The 23,987-nt window shown below is 39.5% G+C and overlaps 1 protein-coding gene across 2 annotated transcripts; it reads right to left on the reverse strand.

The window, feature by feature from the left end:
- Window positions 1–1,553: 1,553 nt before the first annotated feature.
- LOC126300741 (uncharacterized) lies at window positions 1,554–23,776 on the reverse strand. Of its 2 annotated transcripts, none has more exons than XM_049991681.1 (3): window positions 23,690–23,776; window positions 2,151–2,404; window positions 1,554–2,053 (listed from the first exon to the last, which is right to left on the reverse strand). In XM_049991681.1, exons 2-3 carry the CDS (start codon window positions 2,177–2,179, stop codon window positions 1,756–1,758), a joined length of 327 nt encoding a protein of 108 aa, XP_049847638.1. In that variant the 5' UTR covers window positions 2,180–2,404; window positions 23,690–23,776; the 3' UTR covers window positions 1,554–1,755. The 2 variants fall into 2 exon arrangements, with proteins under 2 accessions (XP_049847638.1, XP_049847639.1); XM_049991682.1 differs by lacking the exon at window positions 23,690–23,776 and adding an exon at window positions 10,542–10,624.
- Between the last annotated feature and the right edge of the window lie 211 nt (window positions 23,777–23,987).

Below are 23,987 nucleotides of genomic sequence, written 5' to 3' on the forward strand. Positions count from 1 at the left end.
TTCCTTCCCACTGTTTGGGTATGCTAGTTACTAACATGATGTGGAAAGTGTTATAAATGGTCCAGTGTATGATTGTTACTACTTGTGATTGAGTTTTTTTTATTTTGCCAATTTTGGATGGGATCGCATCAACCGTTCCTGAGCCACTTGAAATTTAGTTATATATGTCCTAACCTATTATCATAGGATTTTTTTCTCCCTTCTCCTCCAAGGCTACAAGAGCTTTTCTTAACTTCTCCTCCATAGTCATTTCTCCTCCATAGTCATTTCTTTTCTAGGTATCTTTTTAATCATTTCTCCCATTCATCTTTTGTAACTTCGTTGTACATTAACTCTGTGGGTGTGAAACCAGTAGATGTGTGTGGTAAATTATTTACAATCTGCTGGAATGGTAACATAAATTCAATCCACTTAATGTGTTTCTGTGGGCTATATGTATGGATGAATTGGTTAAACATTCTGAATACTCTCTATAAGGGGGCTGACCTCTGGGTGAAAACAGGATACTAGTATCATGTGTTTGATGAGTTATTTGACAAATTCTTTCCATTTCTTACTGATAAAATATGACGCAGTGTTGGTCAAGATTATCCTCAGCTTTCCTACTTGTGAGAAGCAATCTTTCACTATTCCCTTCACAATTCAGCCTGAAGTTAGTGACCTTTAGCATATGATCTGAAGTACTTAGAAAAGATATTGTACATTACTATTACATGTTTTGCTCTCAAGTTTCCTTGCAGGTATGGACCAACCATGTGTACTGATACCAATTCAAATGGTTTTGTCGGAATGATAGTACGTAACTTGTTAAACCTAGACACTTTACACATTTCCTGATCACTTGTTGTATCCTACGTCTCATTTTTAGGAAATAGCAATAGGTGTGATTTTGCCTGTACATTTAGACACACCATAGTGCCCCCACAAGTTAAGACTGAACTTTATAAAACTATCAACATAGTACTCTAAGCGCGTGCACACACACACACACACACACACACACACACACACACACACACACACACACACACACACACATTTTCTTGTTCTGCCATGTGTATATGAAATAGCATTTGTTGCTATATCACATAGAACTTGTTTACATTTGTGTACCTAGACTCCTGTAATTTTTTCCTTACCTTTTGCCAGCATTAATTCTCTTCTTGCAACTGTCGCAGGGTGCAGCACATTTTTAAGTAGTATGATCAATACGTTATTATGTAATGCCTTAGTAAGACTCCAATATGTGAGTTCTGTCCAGTAAATTTCAAAAATTCATTAAAACAATGTGGTGGTATCAATAGCAAATTAGCTATTATGTTTTGCTCATCCTTAATATATAATGTTCCAAAACTAAATACTTGCCACTGAGCTATCCTTCTAGGGGTGGTCTCTCTCTCGGATTCTACAGTCCCTCTTTCTAAGTTTTCAGAATCGAAAATGCCTGGTGGTGAAGTAAGCAAGCATTTCAATTTCTTCTTAGAAAGTCACGAAGATAAACACAGCACAAAATCATTATAGTTGCTTTATGGGGATCAAGATGAACAGGTTTTTCTAAAACATAAAAACAGAGGATAGTTTTCTAAATGCATTTTCAACAACTTGTCAGCCTAAAAATTTGTAGTTAAAAAATCTTCCTCTCCTGCCTGTGTTAAGATTTCCTGGAAAGGGTTTCATGACATGATCTTGTAGTGCAAAAGCATCAGCAACAATTACTAAGGAAGTGGACACTGCTCTTACAGGCAGAGATTCCGGTCATGGTATGTGCAGCTCACCTGCCTGAAGAGCTTTGTTAAAGGTTGTACTGTCAAATACACCTCCATCTGAAATATGTCCCTGCACTCCTCTATCTGCATGAAGAACCTGGTAATCAGCACCCACTAATGCCATTAACATTATGCTGCAAGTGTCTTTATAGTTGTAGTAAGTGCTTCCAGCATGAGCAGGATTAACAATTGCATATTTTCCATCTAAAGACCCTATGCAACGAGGAAAGTTCCAGTGAACCTCAGATTCTCGAGCAATCCTTCCATTGTGCTTCAGTATTTGGAACCTGAAAAAATAAAAAAAGAATCTGAAGGCTTTTTTAAGGATAAGTCAGAAGAGATAAGTGTCAAAGAGGAAATAAAATTGGAAGAGGAAAACAGTACCAGTACTTAGAGTACTCATTCGGAGCCATCTCAAAATCCACTGCGCAAGAAGGCCAAACTTATGCAACAAAATTCAACAGGTGATGCTTTGGAACTACTGCGGAGAACAAGTGAACACTTCCTAATGAAAGAGACACACAACTTCGAGGCACATTAAAACTGTGTTCTGGACTGAGACTCAAACTCTGGACCTTTGCCTTTCGCAGGCAAGTGCTCTACCATCTGAGCTATCCAAACATGACTCGTGCCGTATCCTGGAAAAAGACACATTTATGTCATTGGTAAAATATGTGAAATATGAACTTAGAAACAAAAGATGTCTTACAATCCTGCAGAAGAGGACACAGGACTTAATTTTTCAGTCAACGCTCGAAAAACTAGCCGAATTTCAGAATGAATTGAGTGCAATAACAGAAATAAACTGCGCAAATTGAGGTAGATAATGTTTATATTTTAACTAAGGACTACTAAATGTTTTACTGTCCAACTCAACTTTTTAATAACTGCAGATAATGTCATTTAGTTTTAAATTTGAAAAAAAAAGAGAAGCATATCAAGTTTGTACCTCAGTTTCTCCTTGAAGTGCCTTTATTATAGGCTGGCACTCTTCTTGTATTATGCTGCTGATTTCGAATTTGGAAATCCTATGCATGTACATTAAGGGGCAATATGAACCTCCAGCAGTTAAAACATGTAATTTAATGGCTAGTTGTTCAGCAGGGATTACAGCTTCTTGAAAATTTGTATCCTACAATGTTTAGTATTGAGCTGTCATATTTAGTAATACTTCAAACACTATCGTAAACACACAAAATTATTGAAACTCTGTCTTGAACTTCAAAGTTAATCATCAGTAAACTGTAAGCTTCATGACTACACTGTTTACTGAGAAAGTTACATACTTGCCGTCTAAGTTCCTTTCTTAGATTATTCTCCCTTTTTACAATTATATTCACAGCGCTAGCGCAATGAAACAAACTCTGCATTGGATGCCATGTTGTGTGAAACTGGATGGCTACATGTCGCAAGTGAGAATGCTCACATTGGCTGCTAGTGCTGGGCACACTAAAGTGCGCATCATTTATGACGGCGGATGAGTTTAGGTTTGTTTTGCGCATCTCACGTCACAAAACACTGTCTGCCAATGAACAGAGAATGACGTTGCCAGAGCTCGACTGCAGTGCAGAGCACGGACGAGTGTCTTCAGTTTTAGAAAAGTTCAGTCATAAATAAATAATTGAACAAAAGCAATGTCTTGATAGCAGATTTCCTTTTATAGAAAGTTTGTAAAAAACATTCTTTATGCCAATTGTTTCATATTCTATTAATTAATTAAACCAAACAAGCAATAATCCTCCTAATTCAGGCAATAGCAAGGAAAGGTGTTTGTATCATTCTCACTAACTGCTTTTTCACAATAAAGAACAGCGGTAATTATTTATTTCCTATTGTACTTCAGTGAAACGTGAGTAATTCATAGTCATACCAACAGTTTTGTCGGTATTTTTGCATAATATTTCCAAGTCCTCCAGGAGGCATTTTGAATGACAAGCTGTGTTAGCGTAATCATTAGTGTTAGCCGGCACGGTAGCTCAGTGTGTTCGGTCAGAGAGCCAGTTGGCCTCTGTAATAAATAAATAAAAAAAAAAAAAACTGAGTGGAAGGATCAACCACCGAATTTGAACAGGATGTCTTGCAACGTCCACAACGGTCAATAACGGACAAAATGCAAAAAAGTGTTTTGACTGTTAAGTGAAAGGTTCTGAGTTCAAACCGTGTTCGGTGCTTAAATTTTCTTTATTTAAAAACAATATTGAAGTGTCTTACTTCGTGAGTTTTATTAGTTTGAATGTAATTTTTTGAAATTTTTAGTGGCAACTAAAATTGACTATACAGAAAGTATACGCTATGGACTTTTACCTCTGCAAACTCTTCAAAATTTCGAGCAATGGTTTACTTCATCTAATGCTGCACAATAACTGAATTGAACATCAAAACAAAATTAATTCATTTATGGGTGGAAGGTTATCAGTCAAGGTGTGTAAAAGTCAAATTTTTTGGGCCAAATAGTTTCTGTGAAATCGAATGATAGTGTGTCAAAGCAGTCAAAACACCATTTGTCTGCACAGGCGAGCAGTGCAGTGCGCACGTAGAATGCGGGGAGCACATCTCTGTAGCAGCGAAAGGGTTAATGCTGCGGCTGTGGTGGCTTTACTTCATAAACTGTGCCCTCCCCCCTAAACATAAGTTTGCGAACTATACTATGGCGCTGCTTCTATTGGCGCGTGCAACTGGCAACGCAGCAGTCTCCCGCGTCTGGGTGGGCATGCGGAAACCGCCAAGATTAAAGAATTGATCTATAGTCAAGATATACATGTGCTGAGATGATTTCCTCCGTGGCGTGTGCTGGACATAAATCTCGACAATAAATCTCTGTGTGAACGTATCGTAAGAAAGAACTCCATGAAATTTCAGCAGCTACTGTTCTAAATTTTCTAGAAATGTCCTCACTGGAATGATAACTTTATGCCTCTTCTATAAAAGGAACCTCTCACTGCCATCTGCCTTTGCAATTGCTAAAATAGTACTACTATAGGATGAGTGAGAATGTTCTATAATCTCCCAGTTAATGTGTTCTATTTCCTTATTTATCGCTTCCTTTTTTGACCATGGTATGAGATGATTAATAACAAAATGTTTCATGGTGGTAGACATCCACATTGTACACACAATCTTTTATTACTACCGGTCATCTCACAAACACCTGAGCATATTGTTGGGTGAGTACACTTAACTCCTCCCTTTGTGCCTCAGATATGTTGACCTTTGCCTGCACTGCAGAACATCTGTGTTCTCTTGGTTGAAGTTTTAGTGCTTTTGTTCATCAAGTAATAATATCTCAGGATATAGCAATTGTATTTTAACTTTAGTATCTTCTCTGTAGCTGTTCAGAGTTGTTCCTACCCTCACCAAACTTACTGATACCTCTTGCTCATCCATTCTGAAATAACTTACCCTTACCTCTTTCAATCTGTTCTTTGAATAATTCAAAAGCTTCTATCCCATTAAACAATTGACAATCAGTTTTCCCACTACCAAAAAGCTACATTTTACAGTGATATCTTTGAATGTTATGTGTATACAAGCCAATATTCTTAGTCCCTTTTGATCTGTTTCCAAGTACATCCAAGATACGGCAGTTTTGTACTGGTGAAGTTGGTATGTGTCTATCCTTCCTAATTTTACTGATTAAATTTTGTGAATTTTAGTCAATGCCCATGTATCTAGTACAATAAGTGCCTATTTTAGCTGTTAAAAATGACCTGTATTAATTTTTCTACTTTATCATCATTTACATCTTCCATACACAATTCCTCAAATATCACTCTCCTGATCACAGCATAGAAAATACTTCGGAAATGAGTGTGTGCCCCGCTCCTCTCCTTGGTCTGCGAGTGCAGGCATATTGTGACTGGCTGTTGTTTTCCTGTGGGGGTCACAGTAATTTCATTGCTTTGCATATCATCTCTGTATCCACAGTATGATCAGTGTTTCTTCAGTTTGTATCATGCCCAGATTGTGAATCAGTTTCCCTTTGCCCTTGTCCTCTCTCCTGTAAAACTTCTCCTGTTTCCTTTTCTGTAACTGTTGTTATTTACCTTAGGGTGCCTCCTGTTGTCAGTATGTCCTAGCCAATTGCCATATCAATTTTTATTGTCTACTGACAGTGCACGTTGAAATCTGTTATCAGGGCTCCTTTGTTCCATGGGGTCATGGTAATCTAGATCATGTTCTCTCGTATCCCTTTTTTTGGAACTAGTAATTTCCTCTGTTACTATAGTTCTTATTTTTGTTACTTTGCTGAGGCACTAAGAGTGGCAACCATCCTGGTTGTTTCCACTGTTATTGGTATAGTGGTTTCCATAACATGATGTATCAAGCTGCATATTCCTGTTCTCAGCTGGAGGTTGCCCCCTTTTCATAGATGAGACAGAGAAGCAATGCTTGAGATCATTCTCTGGTATTGTCACTAATTTTTACATGGTATGTGGTGGTAATGACTCTGAGTATCTGTAAGATGTCAACATACGAGATTGAATTCATACAGTAGCATGTCTTATTAAGACATTTTTCAAAATATTGACACAATCCTCCCCCGTTTACTGTTAAAGGGCTGAGGGTTAAACACCTCACTATCTAACCTCTCTTGTACAATGATTGACCAGAATTTGTCAAAAAACACTTACTCAAATTGTTTGTACATGTGGCAGTGCTCAGTGATGTTAGCCCAAAGTAAAGCCTACTAAGAATCTTGATTCTTTGTGCTTCTATCCTGTTACGTGGCAGCTCATTTTGGAATGCCCTTATGAATACGACAGTGTTGTTTTCTTGTTTTCAGTGGTGTATAGAAGAAATTGTCTAGGTGTTACTAGGGCTTCATCAGCTGAAATAGAGGACAAACACAGTGCTGTGCTCATAGACTGCAGCAGTGTCTGCGGCTGCATGTGATTGTACGCAACATATGATGGTGCTATCACTAGTATTGCTTCTTGCAAATTGTATTCCCTTTCTGCACCACCAGGTATAGTTGCAGATGAATGCGCTTAGAGCTGCATTCACAGTGACATCGACAAGTCATCGGACACCATTGCCAGAGTTCGGCCGACAACGTGGTCGTAGTGTGTCAGATCTTCGTCAGTTTTGGTAGGGTCAAAGGAGGTTAGTTTGATTAGGTTAGAATCTATTCTATGTAAGGAGGTGGTTAGATTTTAACCTCTCAGGATGGGGTGGATAACACAACATCTCTGTTCTTGGATATGAATGCTGTGTAACAGCTTTGCTATTAGAGAGATGCCAACTGCACGTGAATGACCTTCCCTGTCTCCTAAAGAAAGTGGTGAGTAATATACTCTCTGTCCTCCGTTACCAGAATAACCAGACAATTTTTACAAATAGACGGAATGATAGGAGAAGCACTGTTACACTCAAGGTAATTTGTGGTGACCTTGAAAAGCAATTTATAAACACTCTTTTTCGCTATATTTGTTTAAAGTTGTGCAGACATACATCAATTAACCTTCAATGACTGTTATTTAGCACACGAATGAAAGACAAGCATAAAGTGTAGCATAAGATACTCTGATAACCCACAGCACTTAAAAGTAGAAATACATACCACATTTTGCAAACCACTTCATACATAGAATCTCTGCCCTGCTGGCATAAAACACCAGTAAGCGGTAATAACAATTTTTAGACAACCTATCACATAAAGATCAGTAACTAACTATAAAGATACAAGATATGCCACCCTTTTACTGGAACAAATTATTTTTGAGGTTATAATCTGTGACTAAAATTTCCAGTAAAGACTTTGCCTATTTGAGGTTTCAAATAAACCTGCACTATTCCAAATGATGTCCCAGCTTTATCAGTCTAAGTATGCCAGAAACTCACTTGTGGACTAAACATAAGTTTCCACGGCTCCATATTTCATGTGCAAGAACGTCTGTCAATTTAAGCATCAGGGTAACTAGAAACAATCATGTAGGCCATTGCGGGGGGTCGAGCTGCTATTGGCTACTGCGTATGATGTCAACGGGAATACTGTTCGGGACTCGCACTCGTGAGCCATGTAATGCTGTCTACCATGGTCCACGATAGTTTTAACACTGGCGTCATGAAATATATGTTCTAAAGTGCTGATGCACACCATGAAGTATTGCTTGAACCTAGAACTATTAAACAAACACTTGTCATAATAAGAGCCACTTTCAACGATTTACTATCAAGGGACTATGGAATGCCCTATCTTTCCAGTGCTAAAACAGTTACAAACTACATGTTTTCTCAGAAAGTATTTGAGCTAGGAAGTTGAAACTTTTACAGGTAATTTACTGGAGTACTGTCTGCAACTTAACACAGGGCTTTCTAAAAATTTGAATCTGGTTGTTAGAGATTAATTTTTTCTATTGTAATGAACATTAATTTCTCTTTTGTATCATTTTTCGTTTATAAATTCAACAGTATACATGTTTTTGGAAAAAAGGCTGTGTTAAGTTAGACAGAAAAGACACTGTAACATTTCCTGAACAATCGAATCAAATTAGTTTTGGTAGAGCCTGAGAAAACGCGTAATTTGTATGAAAAACAGGATTTTTGGGAATCCAGCAACAGGTTTGGATTATCTTTTTAGTGCATTCCAGATCCATAAGCTGGATTATCATCATCTTCTGCGAACTACTCCTCTAGTTTTCTCTTTATCCTACACCTGTTTTCCTCTGGCTCGTATTTCTAGGCTTTTTACAGGCCTGTCAGTAGCTCAAAGACACTTCTTGTCCAAAACAAACATCGTTAATACCATGTTAAAACCTATCTTCATTCCAATATTTCGAAATACTTCACACTTTAAACATGTCCATCATTGAAAGTAGCAACAGTATTGTACACACCAGAGTGAAATGTTTCTATTACAACCAAAGAAAGTTGTGGGTATTCTTGACCATTTAAACTTTCATTGGTGTTTTGAGTTTTTTCAGCAGTTCAGGTGCTGCTGCTAAGTCCCTGAAAATAGTTTCTCACCTCCATTACCGCCTCAGGCAGACTGTGTAATGGGTGTACACTTCACCAGTTAGCAATCCATTGTTGTATTTACACTATTTGTTTTCTCCTTTGGGACACAAGTAATGATGGGACTTTCATAGGTTGAAAATGCATGAAAAAAGAGCTGAAACAGCCCTCTTCATTTCATCAACACTGTGTATGTTACCTAATAGCCATTCCATGGTAGTTTTGTATTTTCAGTTACACTGTCAGTTAACATTGCCTTCCCATCCAACCCTTCACAACTCAGAGATTTTGCTTTTTTGGTATGAAGCTTTGTCTCTGTAGTCTTGATCCAATTCATTTCTGTGTGTGTCTAATACACTCAGCTTTCTGCACTACATCACCACAGAACTTTTGTTCTTGAATATGCTTGAAACTTTTAGAATCACCATCACCAAGGTAATTCACATATCAAGTTTTATCACATGCAACAGAACCTTGAAATATGCTAGCAACAACAGCCACTTCCATTCCCCCACTACTGCCACTATAGTTGGCTGTGCAATTATTTTCATGTGTACTTTTTTTTTTTCCGACACCTGCAATATTGATACTACTGCTACATCTGAAACTTCCCCATATACATACTGGTGGCAGATACTACACCATGAAGAGATGTGTGTCCCTGTTTATGTCCAGTACCATTATGTGCTGCAATCAAGCCTCTATTACCACTGTTTTGTATGTAATTTCAAAGAATGTTTGCTATCGAACCCACGGGCTCCAAACTATAGATATTGAATGTGTGGTTCTAAATCGATCATTCGACCGTGGTGGCGGGCGTTACGATAAATTACTTGAGTTGCTTGGGAAACCTACATGATTTATGTCACTAGTGAGTTGGGAGGTTTGCGGTAGTAGATGTTTCTTTGGCCAATTGCCTCGCGTCGAAGAATCTAATTCCATGTAATGTAGAAAATTGTAATCTTTGTTGGAAATATGGACTAATACCAGTTGACGAAAGGATGGGCTGTGAAGACTGCAGTGGGGTGAATTCTATAAAAGTTTGTAAGAAGAGTTCTGAGTGAAATACTTTTATAATTTCATTGTAGAAACTGTGGTAAATGAACGACTATCAGGAAGAATGCATGGTTTGACTACTCAAAACTATCAGTCAAGAATAGGACAAGTCTTGTATCTTGCTGGATTAGGGACTACATCTTGCGAGCAACATCATCAGAAAATGACTTCGCTACCAATACCGTGTGCAACTATTTCAGATTTTGCAGAGAAATTTGTTGTGTAATACTGACGAACAACAGTGTACCAATTGGTAGACCATAAAGTTGTTGGACCAGTCAAACATAGCAAGAAGAAAAACCCAGAGAGGAAGACCTTTAAATAATGAAATCGAGCATATTTGGGTATTCAATGTGCCTTTTGGTAAGTGTGTTCTCCACAGGCAGGTGACTGTAGCCGGTTTGATAAAGCTCTTTATACTGCCCGGTAGCAAAGTGATTATAGACGGCTATCAATTCTACAAGGCACCGGAAGCAGAAGGATTCAACTAAGAGTTCTTGAAGCAGTGTGTGGAGTTCATGTCTTCCGATAATCACAGTGTGCACACCTAGAACATCGAGTGGCTGAGGAATCTGTGAAATCGCCCATTAGAAGAGAAGGGCGTCCAGGAGGACGAATCCAAGTCCACTTGTTTCAGTATCTATATTTCGATAACTTGCGGCTGCAAGGGAAAGTTGATGTATGTGACACGCTACGCGTATTTAAGCGTCACATAGGCAGTCTAACCAAGGTTACGGCAAAAAAGTAATGCTTCCCATAACATACACATCAAATGGACTTTCTCATGACGACACGGTCAAAGACGAGTGAGGTACGTCATTTCCTTCGTAATTACAGGTTCGTTTGAGCAGTTGCCAGACAGCAGGCTGTACTGCGCGTACGCAGCTACGATGACGTAGGCAGCCCGTGCTTGGTGCTTGCTCTGCTCGTACGCTTTTCGTCACACTTCTGGTGGAATTTCTTGCGTGGTGGGGATCACGTGACCATGTGCAGCCCTGCGACATGTTGTTGAGAGGACATAAAGAGTTGTACTTAAAGCAATTGTTTTATCATATCCTACCCAGATAAAGGATGCAAATAAGGAAGCAGTTCTTGGCAAAATATCATTCCAAAATTAAGACTCCACAGCTCGAAGTACCATAACGTAACATTTTGCTATGGTGTTAATTGGACAGATTCTTTTTTAATTCGTACTCTGCAATATTATGTAGCATTTCCAACAGGTTTACATCTACACCCTGAATATAAAGGACAATAAATTTCATGACTATTTCATAATGTGCAAAAAATAAACAAGGTGGTTTGTGAGGCAAAGATACCGTACAATTGACAGTTGATGTTCTACAATAGGATTAAATATGAAGCCATGTGCGGAGTTAAAACGATAAAACACTGTATGCTGCCAGTCTACAATTTACCATAGAATGGCATTCTATAAATTTAAGACGTAAACACAAAATAAGAAATAACTTCAGGACTAGAGGAAGTACTAGACAAGTGCCTTGTGATCGAAAAACACTTTCTCAGAAGGCAGATTTGTAAAATTATGCTAAAGCTGTCATTATATTTGAACCAAAATATTTGGTTCAAAACTACTGACCAAATTTGCCTACTTAGTCAGCTTCAAGTAAATGTTTACGTATGTTCGTACGTATATAGCATTAAAAGATCAGGGTCATAAAAGGAACAGGACAGCAGAGATTACTCCAGCCATCGTCGGAATTTCATAAGCCATACTAAAACGCTTCATTCCGCTCTAATTGCACATTTCTTTGTTCAGATGCAGTCTGAAGTACCTGATATTCAGCTTTTTATGTAGCTTTAGTGACACCAACTTTCTCGGAGGTCAAGTTCCGTATTCTCATGTTTGGGTCTTTATTATGGTATAATGTCGTTCGCCCCAGAAAATTAAAATATGCACTTAAAATATGCACTTAAAATATGCACTTAAAATATGCACTTAAAATATGCACTTAAAATATGCACTTAAAATATGCACTTAAAATATGCACTTAAAATATGCACTTGAAATTGAACGAAGTTGAACGTAGCCAATAGAGCGGAATGAAGCACTTACTTTCAAATAAACTAATTGCCTCAGCGTAAAAAAAATAATAGAAGCAAATTTCTCTACAAAACAGACAGAAATAGCTTCATTAAGACATTAATGGTTGGTTGATAACAACGTGGAAATAATATAAAATCAGAAAACAAACTATTAACTTATTTTGGTCTTTCATGGTTATGAGAATGTATATTAATTAACATGATGGCGCCCTGCCACAGATATGTTTTGATTTCATTTGGCTTGGGAGCTGTAAACGTAGACCAGCAATATTACGAAGACACGAAACACACACACGAGTCACGTGGGAAAGGATCCCCCACTATAACTTAGCTTGTTCAGCGCATGCGCGAATCTGGCAGCTTGGGCGAGCCGGAAAAAATTTTCCGGGTAGCATCTGGCTACTTGCTGCTACCGCTCAGTGCTCATACAGCAAACAGCCACGCTTAAAGTAGCCAGAAGCGGTAGGTTGGCACAGCTCATACGCGAATTCAGCTCTGCGCATGCGCACGAACCCGGTGGCAACTGCTCACACGAACCTCTGTATTTCAGTCAACCCCCTTCTTTTGTCGTTGCTGTAAACACTGCCAGTAAAGCCTGCCACCACAGTCACGGGATCGATTTAGAATCACACGTTCTGTCGTTTGAAACCAGCGGCTTCGATAGACAGAGCATTCCTGGAAACTGACGTTTTCTGTTACTGCCCCTTCCAGGGCTTTCTTCACAGATTCTATGCAAACACCTTGTACTTTAGAACCTATAAATCTTATATAGTTTGTAAACATGACTGGGAGATTTGGAAGATTCATCATGCCACAGAAAACTGCACCTGCAGTAGCATCTTTACCGATTGTATGCAAGGATTAAACAAATCTCATGTCTTCATAGCTTTTGCTACCATTTACTTAATTTGGAATTATGTCAGCACTGTTCCTAAAGACTGATCGCGTATGGGCACTTACCACACATCAGTTCCATTTCACTGACAAGTCCTATTTTTATAGTATGTTCCAGATCGAACATACGTAGAAATTCCGCTGAGAAATGATATATCAAATATTTCATTTACATCCTAGTCACCCATAAAACATTAATGCTTTTCACTAACTGAACCAAGCTACCTCTGCAAAGTACTTCTCACTTTCAATGCAGTGGGCTGGTGTACCAGCAAGGTTGTGTTAACACATTTGATTGTCTTTATTGCTTACAGTATTGACACCTACCTGTGGCTTTCCAACATTTCTCATTTACTTAAAAGCCTTAAGAGAATTTCTAACAGCTCTACGGTCACCCATGATTATACTTCAATAAACAGACTTAAATGAACAACATTCACAACCAATATTTTCAAAACTAAAAAAAGAAGAAGAAGAAGAAGAAGAAGAAGAAGAAAACAACCACCACCACTTGAATCTCACGACAATCGAGGGAAAGATATATATCGAACTACCACAGGTTAGCCACACCATTTATTTTGCTCCCTCACGTCACTAAAATATACATGAGCAAGTAGTCAGGAGCACAATATTTCACAGCAGTTTTCCAGCGCCCACAGTGGGTCACACTAACGCAGAATATATTTTTAAAAATAGTTGTTGTTTTCTGAACTGAATAAATTATATATCAATTGAAAGGAGAAAGTCTATACATTTCTAAAATTCAGAAAAGTAAAAATTGAACATTTCATGATTTTGAACCTTTCCATAGCCGCTTAAAAGCTAGAACATCGTACAGCATTCAAAAGTATACACTGTAGCTTATCAAGACCACGAAGAAACCAACTGAAGATTTTTCTATGTGGCACGTTTTTTTTATGTTATCTGGTTTAGATTGTATGTTCAGCGAATGTAGGCTTTTGACCTTAATTAGAGAGAAACCACTTTGTGGTGCATTTTGGGGAAAATATGACGTTACATTGTAGAAATTATCTTTCGCATCACTCCGTCATACTTAGCAACATGTCGCGATGAAAACTGCAAAAGTCACGTCAGACTCGTTTATTTTATTGAACTACTCAATTTAAGGAGAAGTAAGCTCACTTCTGGATATCACGGAGTTCTAGTGATTACTGGCAATGTAATCTGAATCCAAAAGTAGTTTCTCTGAGACTGAATCCAAAGAACTGTCAGTGCAAGATTGAATCTGGCCTAGTGCGAAATACTGTCTAATTTGTTGTCTTATTGCAGAAGAAAACTGGCAACTAACTGTAAATAATGAGAATGTGAAGTTATCACATGTATACTAAAAGGGATCCGCAAAATTTCCGTTACACGAAAAGCACACAAATCTAAAAGCTGTGAAATCAACTAATTACTAAATAACTGAAGTTGGGTGGTCACAAAGATAATGTTGTGGGTAATGCAAACCAAATACTACGCTTTATTGGCAGAGCACTTAGAAAATGCAACATGACTTCTAAAGAGACTGCTTGCACTACGCTTGTCCGCCCCCTTACGTAGTATTGCTGTGTTGTGTGGGAGCCACATCAGATGCAACTGACGGAGTAGGACATCGGAAAAGTTCAAAGAAGGGCGGCTCCTTCCGTATTATCACGAAATAGGGCAGAGAGTACTACGAATATGATAAGCGAATTGGGTTGGCAATCATTTAAAAAAAGACTTTCTCGTGGCAGTAGAATCTTCTTATGAAATTTCAGTCACCAATTGTATCCTCCAATTGCGAAGGTATATTTTTTCGTGCCGACCTACACAGAGGGAAATGATCGTCGTAATAAGAGAAATCGGAGCTCGCACGGAAAGATTTCTATGTTCCTGTGCACTGTTTGAGTGGTGGTTCGATGAACCCTCTGCCAGGTACTTAACTGAGATATGAAGAGTTGTAGTGTGGATCTAGAAGCGCATTTGTGTACTACAACATACTTCAAATACTTGGCTTGTAGGACCCTGTTACTTGTTTTCTCTCCTTAGCAGTTTTATCTTAGTTTTTAATCTATTTCGTGTTTAGCAGAAACATCTAGGTCAAGAACTGCCTCTGTGTTGGTAGACTGATGTAATTTAGTTTGCTTCGAAGATAAACCTTCTAAAGCAGACAGCGTACTCTCGTCTTTCCACATTGGCTATCTCTATAAAAAGCATTGAGCGTTTAATTGCAAAGCCAATAGCACATAGAACCGCGTTCGAAAAGAGGATGAATTTTGTTGTCCTTACTGGTGTTTGCGACAACTTCGGATGCATCTCCGTGTCAATTTGGAAGTGGAGTGGCTGGCATTGTCAAAGCTTCACCACCGGCAATGGAGGGTGAAGCTCGTGCTGGCGAAACGTCAGAAAAATCATTAGATGAACGTCGGCCGAAGAACCAGAGACAAGCCAATAGGCAGTTTGCCATTAAGAATTACCTCGAAGAAAACGGTCTATTGACACACAGTAACATGGGTTTAGAAAATATCGTTCTTGTGAAACTCATCTAGCTCTTTACTCGCATAGAGTGTTGAGTGCTATTGACAAGGGATTTCGGATAGATTCCGTATTTCTGGATTTCCGGAAGGTTTTTGACATTGTTCTACACAAATGGCTTGTAGTGAAATCGCGTGCTTATGGAATATCGTCTCAGTTATGTGACTGGATTTGTGATTTCCTGTCAGAGAGGTCACAGTTCGCAGTAATTGAGGGGAAAAGTAAAGCAGAAGTGATTTCTGGCGTTCCCGAAGGTATTGTTATAGGCCGTTTGCTGTTCCTTATCTATATAAACGTTTGGGAGGCAATGTGAGCAGCCGTCTTAGGTTGTTTGCGTATGGTTCAAATGGCTCTGAGCACTATAGGGCTTAACATCTGAGGTCCTCAGTCCCCTAGAACTTAGACTAGTTAAACCTAACTAACCTAAGGACATCACACGCATCCATGCCCAAGGCAGGATTCGAACCTGCAACCGTATCGATCGCGCGGTTCCAGACTGAAGTACCTATAACCGCTCGGCCACAGCGGCCTGCGTTTGCAGATGACGCTGCCGTTTGTCGAGTAACAGTTATCAGAAGATCAAAACGAACAAATTTCAAAACGATTTAGAAAAGATATCTGAATTATACGAAAATTGGCAGTTGACCATAAATAACGAGAAATGTGAGGTCGTCCATATGTGTGCTAAAAGGAATTCGTGAAACCTCGGTTACACGATAAATCAGTCAAATCTAAAGGCCGTAAATTCAACTAAATACGTAGCATTACAATTACGAACCACTTAAATTGGAAGGATAATTTAGAAAATGTTGTGAGGAAGGCTAACCAAAGATTGCGTTTTGTTCGCAGGACACTTAGAAAACGTGACAAATATACTAAGGAGACTGCCTACACTACACTTGCCCATCCTCTTTTAGAGTACTGCTGTGCGGTGTGGGAACCTTACCTAATAGGACTGATGGAGTATATCGAAAAAGTTAAAAGAAGGGCAGCACGTTTTGTATTATCGCGAAATATGGTAGAGACTGTAGAAGAAATAATACAGGATTTGGGCTGGACATCACCCTTTAACTGGAGAAGTGGGGTGTCAACAGCACCCCAGGTGTAAAAGTTTACTGGTATTTAGTGAAGCATGTTGGTTACACTGTTGCGCGTTTTTACCTTTGTTCAAAGGGATGCACATTGATGCAAAACCAAAGTTAATGTTTTGAAAAGTACATAACAAGTTTAAACCTTGGGGTGCTGATAACACCCCACCTACCTGGCAGTACGACGTTCTGTATTGAGCAGTGTACATCATGATGTCACATGAGAAGGAGAAAAAAGGTCTTAGAAGGCTGTTAGAGGAAGTTTTTAATGAAGATGAAGACTGTGAGATTCCAGAGTTTGAAGATTCGGATGACAATGGAGAAGAAAAGTGCAAAGAAAGCGATCATGCAACTGCAAGCGATCAATCTGATGATGATGCTAGTGAAGATACGGCTTCCTCCTTTCCAACAACACTGGAGGGGGTAATGCTTGGTAAGGATAAAGCAACTAAATGGATGACTACACCTAAGAACAAGGAGGCACAATATAGTTTACTCAGCTTCCTGGTATCAAACTAATTGCTAAAGACTGCAAGACTGCTGTAGAATGCTTTGATGTGTTCATAAATGAGCAAGTAATTCACTCAATAGTAGAGTGATCCTATTGATCGTATTGAGGCCTTCTACAAGAACAAAAATAGATGCCAGAAAACATATGTAACAGCAATATAATATTTCATTGGACTACTTATAATTGCTGGTTCTTATAGAGCAACTCCTCCCCCCATGAACCTTGCCGTTGTTGGGGAGGCTTGCGTGCCTCAGCGATACAGATAGCCGTACCGTAGGTGCAACCACAACGGAGGAGTATCTGTTGAGAGGCCAGACAAACGTGTGATTCCTGAAGAGGCGCAGCAGCCTTTTCAGTAGTTGCAAGGGCAACAGTCTGGATGATTAACAGATCTGGCCTTGTAACAATAACCAAAACGGCCTTGCTGTGCTGGTACTGCGAACGGCTGAAAGCAAGGGGAAACTACGGCCGTAATTTTTCCCGAGGGCATGCAGCTTTACTGTATGATTAAATGATGATGGCGTCCTCTTGGGTAAAATATTCCGGAGGTAAAATAGTCCCCCATTCGGATTTCTGGGCGGGGACTACTCAAGAGGATGTCGTTATCAGGAGAAAGAAAACAGGCGTTCTACGGATCGGAGCGTGGAATATCAGATCCCTTAATCGGGCAGGTAGGTTAGAAAATTTAAAAGGGGAAATGGATAGGTTAAAGTCAGATATAGTGGGAATTAGTGAAGTTCGGTGGCAGGAGGAACAAGACTTCTGGTCAGGTGACTTCAGGTTTATAAACACAAAATCAAATAGGGGTAATGCAGGAGTAGGTTTAATAATGAATAGGAAAATAGGAATGCGGGTAAGCTACTACAAACAGCATAGTGAACGCATTATTGTGGCCAAGATAGATACGAAGCCCACACCTACTATAGTAGTACATGTTTATATGCCAACTAGCTCTGCAGATGACGAAGAAATTGAAGAAATGTATGATGAAATAAAAGAAATTTTTCAGATAGTGAAGGGTGACGAAAATTTAATAGTCATGGGTGAATGGAATTCGGTAGTAGGAAAAGGGAAAGAAGGAAAGGTAGTAGGTGAATATGGATTGGGGGAGAGAAATGAAAGAGGAAGCCGCCTGGTAGAATTTTGCACAGAGCACAACTTAATCATAGCTAACACTTGGTTTAAGAACCATGAAAGAAGGCTGTATATATAGAAGAACCCGGGAGATACTGAAAGGTATCAGATGGATTATATAATGGTAAGACAGAGATTTAGGAACCAGGTTTTAAATTGTAAGGCATTTCCAGGAGCAGATGTGGACTCTGACCACAATCTATTGGTTATGACCTGTAGATTAAAACTGAAGAAACTGCAAAAAGGTGGGAATTTAAGGAGATGGGACCTGGATAAACTGAAAGAACCAGAGGTTGTACAGAGTTTCAGGGAGAGCATAAGGGAACAATTGACAGGAATGGGGGAAAGAAATACAGTAGAAGAAGAATGGGTAGCTTTGAGGGATGAAGTAGTGAAGGCAGCAGAGGATCAAGTAGGTAAAAAGACGAGGGCTAGTAGAAATCCTTGGGTAACAGAAGGAATATTAAATTTAATTGATGAAAGGAGAAAATATAAAAATGCAGTAAATGAAGCAGGCAAAAAGGAAAACAAACGTCTCAAAAATGAGATCGACAGGAAGTGCAAAATGGCTAAGCAGGGATGGCCAGAGGACAAATGTAAGCATAAAGAGGCTTATCTCACTAGGGGTAAGATAGATACTGCCTACAGGAAAATTAAAGAGACCTTTGGAGATAAGAAAACCACTTGTATGAAAATCAAGAGCTCAGATGGAAACCCAGTTCTAAGCAAAGAAGGGAAAGCAGAAAGGTAGAAGGAGTATTAGTGGGTCTATACAAGGGCGATGTACTTGAGGACAATATTATGGAAATGGAGGAGGATGTGGATGAGGATGAGATGGGAGATGTGATACTGCGTGAAGAGTTTTTACAGAACATTGAAAGAACTGAGTCGAAACAAGGTCCCCGGAGTAGACAACATTCCATTGGAACTACTGACGGCCTTGGGAGAGCCAGTCCTGACGAAACTCTACCATTTGGTGAGCAAGATGTATGAAACAGGCGAAATACCCTCAGACTTCAAGAAGAACATAATAATTCCAATCCCAAAGAAAGCAGGTGTTGACAGATGTGAAAATTACCGAACTATCAGTCTAATAAGCCACAGCTGCAAAATATTAACACAAATTCTTTACAGACGAATGGAAAAACTAGTAGAAGCAGACCTCGGGGAAGATCAGTTTGGATTCCGTAGAAATACTGGAACACGTGAGGCAATACTGACCTTACAACTTATCTTAGAAGAAAGATTAAGGAAAGGCAAACCTACTTTTCTAGCATTTGTAGACTTAAAGAAAGCTTTTGACAATGTAGATTGGAATACTCTCTTTCAAATTCTAAAGTTGGCAGGGGTAAAATTCAGGGAGAGAAAGGCTATTTACAATTTCTACAGAAACCAGATGGCAGTTCCAAAAGTCGAGGGGCAAGAAAGGGAAGCAGTGGTTGGGAAGGGAGTGAGACAGGGTTGTAGCCTCTCCCCAATGTTATTCAATCTGTATATTGAGCAAGCAGTAAAGGAAACAAATGAAAAATTCGGAGTAGGTATTAAAATCCAGGGAGAAGAAATCAAAATGTTGAGGTTCGCCGATGACATCGTAATTCTGTCAGAGACAGCAAAGGACTTGGAAGAGCAGTTGAATGGAATGGATAGTGTCTTGAAAGGAGGAAATAAGATGAACACCAACAAAAGCAAAACGAGGATAATGGAATGTAGTCGAATTAAGTCGGCTGATGCTGAGAGAATTACATTAGGAAATGAGACACTTAAAGTAGTAAAGGAGTTTTGCTATTTGGCGAGCAAAATAACTGATGATGGTCGAAGTAGAGAGGATATAAAATGTAGACTGGCAATGGCAAGGAAAGCATTTCTGAAGAAGAGAAATTTGTTAACATCGAGTATAGATTTAAGTGTCAGGAAGTCATTTCTGAAAGTATTTGTATGGAGTGTAGCCATGTATGGAAGTGAAACATGGACAATAAATAGTTTGGACAAGAAGAGAATAGAAGCTTTCGAAATGTGGTGTTACAGAAGAATGCTGAAGATTAGATGGGTAGATTGCATAACTAACGAGGAGGTATTGAATAGGATTGGGGAGAAGAGAAGTTTGTGGCACAACTTGACCAGAAGAAGGGATCGGTTGGTAGGACATGTTCTGAGGCATCAAGGGATCACCAATTTAGTATTGGAGGGCAGCTTGGAGGGTAAAAATCGTAGAGGGAGACCAAGAGATGAATACACTAAGCAGATTCAGAAGGATGTAGGTTGCAGCACGTACTGGGAGATGAAGAGGCTTGCATAGGATAGAGTGGCATGGAGAGCTGCATCAAACCAGTCTCAGGACTCAAGACCACAACAACAACATAGAGCAACTAAAATGAATTTACAAGATCTACTTTCTTCACAGGGACTACGAGTGAAATATTTCACATTTCTATGTCATTGGACAGATTTTTGTTCCTTATGAGGTGTTTGAGATTTGATAATATTCATGATAGGGGCAGTGTAAGGAAGTGGAAAAAATGGCAGCAATACGGGAAGTATTCACCTTCTTCAATGAAAACTGCAGAAATGCTTACAGCCTTGGAAGTTATACCACAATTGTTTAACAACTGGTTCCCTCCAGAGGAAAATGTACCTCTTTAGTGCTATTCCCAGCAAACCTGCTGAATATGGAATAAAAATATAGACATTATGTGATGCAAGGACTTGGTATACATCTCAAATGAATTTGTATTCGGAAGAACGGCCTGAAGGGCTTTTCCAAGTTTCTCATTCAGGAAAAGACGTCCTTTTAAGACTTACTGATGGGATTCATGGAACTGGACGAAATATAACAACAGATAACTGGTACGACAGTATCTTGCTTGCGGAAAATCACTGAAAAAGAGGCTAACACGTCTTGGCACAATGAGAAAAAAATAAGCCTTAGCTTCCTACTGAATTGACTGTCATGAAAGGGAGAGAAGCTGCAAGAATAATTTTTGCTTACAAAGAGGACGTCACTTGCCTTTCATATGTACCTAAAAAAGGTATAAATGTTATACTGCTCTCTACAATGCATCCAGATTCCAAGAGTATTGACATTCCAACAGGCGACAGACAGAAACCTGAGATCATTATCTTCTACAACCTTACAAAAGACGGAGTTGACAAATTGGCAAGCTCTGTGCAATATACACTGTAGCAAGAAGAACAAAACGATGGCCATTAGCGGTGATCTATCGGATGGTAAAGTTATAATGAAGAGCAATAGCCCCAGTTTTGCTGTGAAAAGAAGGGAATTTAAAAGACAGGTGGGACAGGAACTTGTGCATCCTCAGGTTTTAAAAAGAGTTTCAATCTCGGCTTACCAAGATCCACCTGACTGAAAGCAGCAAAGATCTCAAATACAGAACAGTTTACTCCAGGAGTTCAAAGCAATGAATGCACATCAAGAAAATGTACAGTCTATCCAAGAAATGCTAACAAAAAAACCAAGCTCTTCTGTTGCAAGTGTAACCAATTTCTGTGTTTAAATCATATGAAAAACGTCTGCAATAAATGTACCAATTCAGAATCTTCTTCCGCTGATGATGAAAATGTTCAGTGTTGCAATGTATTTTTTCTCTAGATTTTCGATATAAATGATAGTTTTAAGTTATATAAATATGTCTGTTGCTTTGTCTGTTAACATCTCTCTAGAATTTTAAAATGGTTAAAGCTTTTCTTATTTGATTAATTGGAAAAATAGTATGTGTATGAACATTTGAAACCATTTCACGCATGTTATTGATTTGTCAGTTACAGATTATTATTCAAGTATATTAGTGATTAAAATTGTACTTAAATAAATTAATAAAAGACTAAATGCTATGTTTATTGTATAATAAACAATTTAAGAAAAAATCGAAAAGACAGTATAATATTTATGTAGGGTGCTGAGAACACACAAAGTCTCCAGTAATGTTATGAATGCACATCTCCCCAATTAAAGGTTAAAGGAAAGCCGTTTTTCGTTGCGACAGAATCTTCTGACGAAAGTCCAATCACCAACTTTCTCCTACGAATGCGAAAATATTTTGTTGTCACCAACCTACATAGGAAAAACAATCACGACGATAAAATAATTGAAACCAGAGCTCATATGGGAAAATACAAGTGTTCGTTATTTCCGCACACTAAAAGAGATTGGAATAATAGAGAATTGTGAAGGTGGTTTGAAGAACCCTCTGCCAGGCACTTAAATGTGATTTGCAGAGTATCCATGTAGATGTAGATGTAGATGTAAGTAATGGAACAAAGCAGTTACAGCTCCACATCCCATTCTTGCAAGATGTATCCAAGGTGGCGTTGTGTAGACTTGGTAACAACGCATGACGTCATCGAAGGTGGCGGCAATAACGTCAGCGGATGAGCCAAGTACCGTTATCCAAGATGGCGCCTTTTGGCGGGAAAGTACCACACCCCTTTCCCACAGAACAATAGCAGGAAGTTCAAATTCGAAAAGGATAATACCTCTCACCACAGTTATCTCTACTAACCTAAGAAAATCACGGGAATATGTGTCAGTTGGGCTACCCACACTAACCTAAATTACCCGACTGCCACTTCTTCCTATGGACAGGCGCCAAGATTGAATTTTGGTGGTAAACAAAGGTCAATTCGCGTACCTCTACTAAGCTAAGAAAATGGCGCGAAAGAAAGGACACTTGGACTAACCTCAGTCATCTGACTGCCACCTCCTCCTAAGGATTTGTGTCAAAAAGACTTGGACACACGTCTTTATTTAAACAATTTCATTTAGTATGGCCATCCGGAGTGTTCACCAGGAGGACCAGACACCAACTGATTTAGAACACAGCACCACCACCAGAGGGCGCTGTCGTCCAAGACGTCAGGTGATGACGCAAGCACCGTTATCCAAGATAGCGGCAAAAAGTGTGTTCACCAGGAGGCCTAGTACATATTGCCACCACCAGAGAACACTACCGTGGACTTGGAATGAATTTTCGAGAGTGCCACGCCCACCTATCTTTGGAAGGAAATCGTTAGTCTCCACCACAATACTCAACCGACCGCCACGTCCCTATGTTGGTGGGCTAATGTGCACAGTGCATGACGTCATCCAAGATGGCGGCCTTGACTTCAGTTGATGATGCAAGTGCCACATCCCCTGGTTGGAAGTTTGAATTTTGGCGGAAGATAGGTCAATTAGGCTCCATCCACTAACCTAACCCTCCTCCCCCAGAAAAACGGCAGGAAGTTCAAATTCCAACACAATAATGCATCACACCATGGTTATCTCTAACCTAAAAAATCGCGGGAAAATATGTCACTTGGGCTACCCCCACTAACCTAAGTCACCCGACCGCCAGTTCTTCCTAGGGTTTGGTGGGAAAATGACTCAGCCTCCACTCTGCTGCCGGAAAAAAATTATTTACAGATGGAGTATAGTTATCACACTGACACAAAACACTCGCTGTGATGTGCTTGGGGTCACAATACACAGTGTGCAGACATGCAAACTACTCATAAATAACGCAACATACACGCTTGCTAATTGTAGACAGTCAAAGTAATGCATTCCGCAGCCTACACAAATACAAACTACTACATCGAAATAATTTCAGTACAGACCTGCAAACTCCTGCTAAATTATGCACCACAGCGATGTGCACACACAAAATCGTAAACTGTCCAAATAACGCATAGCACAGCCTACAGACCTGCTTGCAAAATAGTCCAACAGTCGTGCGCAAGCTCCCTCTGCCACCCCCTGTCCACTAGGCCACACAGGAGGCTACGGGCAGCCGACAAGAAGTGATGCGACCGGAAGTGCGCGCAGTCACAGCCGCGAGCTGCCGCCGGATGCAGGTGAAAGTTGCCTCTATTTTCGAGTATACAGTCACTGTTATAGACACATCACAGAACTCCAAGGCGCGCTCATGCAGCCCCCATATGCAAGGCCTGTCCGGGCAGTATGTGTCTTTACTGTTGATGACAGAGCAGCTACAAACCTTCGCA

Source organism: Schistocerca gregaria, chromosome 1, assembly GCF_023897955.1.
Source record: "Schistocerca gregaria isolate iqSchGreg1 chromosome 1, iqSchGreg1.2, whole genome shotgun sequence".
Taxonomy (NCBI): domain Eukaryota; kingdom Metazoa; phylum Arthropoda; class Insecta; order Orthoptera; family Acrididae; genus Schistocerca; species Schistocerca gregaria.

Excerpts from the sequence above, each read along its gene's own strand:
- LOC126300741 (XM_049991681.1), bottom strand. The coding sequence starts at position 2,179 with ATGGCTCCGAATGAGTACTCTAAGTACTG. Across the intron at positions 2,054-2,150 it reads AATGAGTACTCTAAGTACTG|GTTCCAAATACTGAAGCACA; the intron begins GTACTGTTTTCC and ends TTATTTTTTCAG.